The following is a 5,608-nucleotide window of genomic DNA, read 5'->3' on the forward strand; positions in this document are numbered from 1 at the left end:
TAGAGTACACAACCTCTATTTGCTCTGATGGGTAGTAGAGTACACCATCTCTATTTGCTTTGAGAAGGAGTAGAGTACACGAAATCTATTTTCTATGAGAGGTATTAGAGTACACAACCTCTATTTGCTTTGATGGAGATTAAAGTTCATCAAATCTATTTTCGTTGAGAGGGAGTAGAGTACACCATCTCTATTTGCTTTGAAGGAGATTAGAGTACACCAAATCTAGTTGCTTTAATAAAGATTAGAGTTCACCAAATCTATTTGCTTTGAGGGGGACTAGAGTACACCAAATCAATTTGCATTAAGTGGGAGTAGAGTACACCATCTCTATTTGCTTTAAAGGAGATAAGAGCACACTATCCCTATCTATTTAATTGCTATACTAGTTTAAACATATTCCTAAATAGTACATATCCCAAATTTTGAATGGGATATCAGACTCACAATTGCGCGAAACCTTCCTTCCTCAGTGTTGTACTCATAAACTTAAGCCCCCGCTTCAAATTATATAGGCAATATAACAATTGGTAATCTTTTTTTTCGCCAGTAATACATAACTTCATTATAAACGCTGTAAATGAAACTCGGGTACTATTGATTTCTTCTTTTGATATTTCACTCTCACTTTTCACACATTTCTTTTTCTTGACGAACTTTTCTTTTGGATCATGCTTCGCTTGCTTCTTTTCTTTCTTTCTGACACCAAGGTCAGGTCTAGAGTAAGGTATTCGTAAAACTGGCTCTATAGTTTTCCAAGCTGACTGATTTACTGAAGATATGACCTCGGCATACTTTGAACCCTTGTACATTTCGACCATTAGCTCTATGTTTATCGAACAACTTGAATAATGCACAGTGTCAGCCATATGGTAATACATATGCTTAAATTAAAAAAAAAAAAAACATATGTTGTTATAATTACTTTTAAATTTCAACGACTAAAAAAATCGTTTCACTTATATATGAAATATTGAGATTATGATAAATTTCAAATTCTCGTTTTCACCGGATACACCCGTTCTGTGTTTTTCTTGTTAAAAAAATTACGTAAGAAAGTTACATATTTAGAACAGTGTCACTTTACATGACCGATTTTCTAAAAAAAAAAAGGGGTTTAACGGTTTTGATTAAACTCCCTATATCAATACAAAACTAAATAATCTTCAACATCAGCTAGGCCTTATCCGCGTTTAAATAGTATAAATGCCAAATTATAAATTCCACTAAAGCACTTTTAAGTTTGTATACTTGAAATAATTAACAATTTTACAATTTATTAGTACTAAAAAGTTGGTAAATATAAACTACTAGCTGACCTGGCAATGCCTCTCTATTGCTGTATATGAGAATGTATATGGATTTTAATTAACACAACTGATAGTTTTTTATAAATTATTGTAAGTAGCTATAATTAATCATTTATTTATACTTTATTGTTATGATTTAGTAACATAAATTAGACTAAATTAAATTTTTAAGATACGGTAACTATGGTAACGTATTTGATAACAACATTGCTGTATGATTGTAAGTACTGGTCCGATTTAGGTGATTTTATTCTTATTGTTTGAGGCAATTTTATTACCTAACTGACATTACCAGGTATAAACTACATTAAGTATATATAATAACCCTAATTATGCTTCAATATTAGTACTACAGGGTTAAGTTGCCAAACTAAAAATATGAACTAAGGACCACAAAACCGGAAATAATGTAAGAGGTATGTCCGCAAAAGCTTTGTTTAGGAGATATTCACACCTAAACATTTTCATTGTTATGAATTATTTACGTTATATGAAATAAATAAAACTTATTTATTTGTTCTAACTACTCTATTAATTAAATGTAAATATTAAGATTCGTATAAAATATTGTTCAAAGTGAAGGTATGTCTGCAAACGCTTTGTTTAGGAGATGGATTAGATAGAATACTAATATGCCCTTTGATCCTTAATTGTATACAAACTATTGGCAACATAAGGATTAATATTATTTTGAATTACCATTGAGAAATGTCAATAACATTTCATTATGCTTTCAATTTATATTGATGATAAATATGCCGATATGGTGTTAGTGTACGGTTATTGTTAATCCTAACGCTGTCAGTCGTGAGTTTGCCAGGCGATTACCGAATAGATTACCAAACAAGTCTATCTTTAGCTCCACGTTTCAACGTCTCAGAGAAACCAATACCACGTGCTCAATGAAATTTTTGCCCCTAGAAGAAATGAAGGAAGGAGTACGACCATATAACAATATTTTGATGATAATCCATCAGGCAGTGTATGAAGGGCAGGAGCATAATTAAATATTACGCCAACTACAGAATGGAGAACTCTCATTGCAGATGGACTTCACCCATATCATTATCAACGGATGCAAAATATATTACCGCAAGATTTTCTGCAAAGAAGACCTTTTTCAGATTGGTACTTAAATCAAGTTAAGCATAATCCACAATTTTCAGAAAACATCCTCTGGACAGATGAAGCTACCTTCACAAGAAGAGGTATCTTCAATCAGAAAAATCACCTCTGGTCGCAGGAAAATCCCCATGCAATTCGTGACCATCAATTCTGAATGACTAACTATGAAAATGTGGTAAAAGATTTTTTATGAATGAAACAAAGTTGATATTAGTTTTTTTTTTTTTTTGGTGGTTGTGACTCAGCATGTTTCCACTGCTTTGACTGCTGTTTTGTCTCAGGGATATAGCAGTGGGCCCAAGTTCTATCTGTAGGCACAAAATATCTTGTTGGTTGCGTTTATGGTCCCATTGTAAGAGCCGTCGCACCCATCTTGCGGATAATTTTCCGATTCTTCCCATTCAGATGACATCCCTACAGCTTCAGCAATCTCACGCACTCTCTTCCATGACCTTTTTATACACTTTTGCGATAAATTCAGGGGTCGTAGCACTTTTTTGGCCGCCCACTACGCGATTCATCATCTAAGCTCTCCCGACCAAATTTAAACTCGCTGGTCCACTCGGCAACAGTTCAATATGAAGGAGCAGAGTCCCTCTGTGTGTTCTGAAGGTCGGCATAAATTTCCTTTGCTTTCATACCTTTCTTTACAAAGTCCTTAATCATTGCTCTTCTTTTTTCCATTGTCACAAATCACTACGCATAAAACAACAACAAAGAGTCGTCACTACCACTCACACCACGTGTTCACTCACAAAGGATGTGTGATTATTGCGCGGGAACCTCGTTGCTCTAGCAGTGACATCTAGCAGTGATTCCCAGGACTTTTCAAACCACCCTCGTACCAAAGAGTTCGAGGATTTTCTTTAATCCTTCCCACGGTGAAATGGAATATTTAGACAAAAACTGCACGCAAATCGGTCAAGTAATTCAAAAGTTTATTGTGGACAAAGATTCGAATAAAAGGAAAAAAAAATCAGTTAGTAAACTAATTTATGGAAATATGACTTGTTATATTGATGTATTATATACCGTTGAATGATTTTAGAAGATCTAATATTTGACATAGAAAGTCGTAGAAGCTAGTGTAGAATGACAAAAACGGCATAAGTGAAAGATCTGTTTCAGAATGGGTTTGACTGAATTGCCGCATGTGTAATGGGATTTTCCGTTTTGGCAATATAATAAATTATTTAATCAGCATTATTAACCCTTTCATAGCCTGGGAAAATTACCAATTCTGGTAAAAAACTGTCTAGTTTTTTCATGTTCAGAAATACTTCGGCATGTAATAAAAACGTGTATTTGTCCCTGGTTAGTAATTAGTTCATATATGATAGATTTGAATCATTATCACTACCACTGATATTTGTGATTGACGGGTCACTAATATTACTGCTATCAAACATGGAAAAACACAAATGTATATAATTTAGAAAAAACGTTTTTAGAAATGATGAAGCACTAAACTGTGGTGCGAAGATTGTGTGATCGGTTTTCTTTTTTTAAATTACTTTATTTATTGATAAGTATTATTACAATCTGCCACAAACTTGTACAATAAGTAATAGTACTAATTGAACACACTCATACCTAAAATTAAAGAGAAAAAATAAATAAATAAAATATCTATACTATATAAACAGAAAAATAAACAAAATGAACAAAATCAAACAATGTAAAATAAATTATATACAATATTTACAATCTCGACCTGAGGATCACTAAGCCGACTCTATTACCACATATGAGAGGTAGAGCAGGGCCCTTCGAGATCCCAGCGCAGCCCTCTCACCGCGTCATTGGTGAGCAGTGGAGGCTAAGTGCCAGAATTCCAATTGTGGATTTTATGTTACAAAAGGTCTCTTGAACGCTACCGTTTCAACTTTCGAGGTGGATCGTAAGGATGGGTAGAACTGGTTAAGGATTGAACCAAAGGATTAGGATGATTAGAAAGGTTTAAATGGACTTTTGAGCATTCGATTGGTACGAGGTCAAGGATAAAAGGGATATGATAGACATGGTCTGTTTTCTGTTAAAAACGTAATAGGGTGCATTGTCTATGGTCCTAAGGATTTTTGATTGAAAGGACCATATACGTTTGATGTTAGAAGATTTAGTTGTTCCCAAAGTTCAAATCCGTAGGTCTAGATAGGTCTGAGGATAGTCTTATAAATTAGTAGTTTGGTTTCTATTGGAGGATTAGAGGCCCTGCTGAGTAATCAGTTAAGTTGGCTGAATCGTCCGTTTAGCTCTTATCTATTAAGTCTAGTTGTATATACTGCTGGTTCCAGTTGTATACACTGAACTAAAGGGAAAACGAATTTAAACATTGTTACTTTTATAATAAATAAACTATTTGGGAATATGTTAACGTTAATTTCTGTTTTCGGTTTTTAAATTGACAGAAGAAGGTTCTAGTTGGATATATAAGTATCGACAATAGTTTGTTTTTACCATGTTCTTCTCATCTCTGTTTATAATCTCCTTCAAATCAAATTTCTTTTCTGTGTTCTTACGAACCTCAGTTATTACTAAAACCGCCTGTTACAACATCAGTTTCTGTTAAATATTTTCCTCCATCAATATTATCTTCTTTGTCCGGATATGACAATTTTCTTCTCGGGTCTTGGAGGAAAATGGCACTTGAAGTTTCATACCTCGCCTCACAGAAGTGCGATTACGTTGAAGATCTCAACACATTTCCAAAGTGCCAGATACTCGAAAAAACATATTTACTAGGTCGGACCAATATAGTGTTTATACAATCATTCATAACTCCTTTATTTTTTATACAATTCCTATTTCATAAAATTATTATAAAACTGAATACTTCCTTTTTATGCCTAAATTGCCACCATGTAATGTCGTAATAAGGGCGAAGTATTAAAGATGGCCAGAATGTTTGGAGTGTGCCGCAAAATCGACAAGAACGCTGGGATACCGGAAGGAATAGGACCACGGCTTAGATGCCTTGATGACATGGAAGCAAACCAGCGCAGTTTGGGGTTTGGAAGATGGAGGAGACACGGCTCTTACAGTAACGAGTGGTCGGCGATAATTTCGGAGGCCAAAGTCCTTTGTATTAATAAGTAAATGGATACGAGACCTTAAGGATTATATATTTGATTGCACTAGGGAGGCCAAAGTCCTGTAGAGGCTTTGTATTAATA

The 5,608-nt window shown here is 34.3% G+C and overlaps 2 protein-coding genes across 5 annotated transcripts in view; one reads left to right on the forward strand and one right to left on the reverse strand.

Moving 5' to 3' along the window:
- Window positions 1–5,608, forward strand: part of LOC106692379 (uncharacterized) — a 46,347-nt gene that overhangs the window by 20,450 nt on the left and 20,289 nt on the right. The window lies entirely within an intron of this gene.
- LOC106692375 (fructose-1,6-bisphosphatase 1) overlaps window positions 1–5,608 on the reverse strand; it is a 38,620-nt gene that overhangs the window by 20,278 nt on the left and 12,734 nt on the right. Inside the window, exon 2 of one of the 3 annotated variants that reach the window (XM_067047028.1) lies at window positions 448–460. The exons of 1 other annotated variant lie outside the window; for it this stretch is intronic. In XM_067047028.1, coding sequence (XP_066903129.1) covers window positions 448–460 — 13 coding nt within the window. Of the gene's footprint in view, window positions 1–447; window positions 827–5,608 lie in introns of those variants that run through there. One more of the 3 variants, XM_014438289.2, reaches the window with a different exon arrangement.

The sequence above is a fragment of the Halyomorpha halys genome, unplaced genomic scaffold, assembly GCF_000696795.3.
Source record: "Halyomorpha halys isolate HHAL.00 unplaced genomic scaffold, Hhal_1.1 Scaffold54.1, whole genome shotgun sequence".
Taxonomy (NCBI): domain Eukaryota; kingdom Metazoa; phylum Arthropoda; class Insecta; order Hemiptera; family Pentatomidae; genus Halyomorpha; species Halyomorpha halys.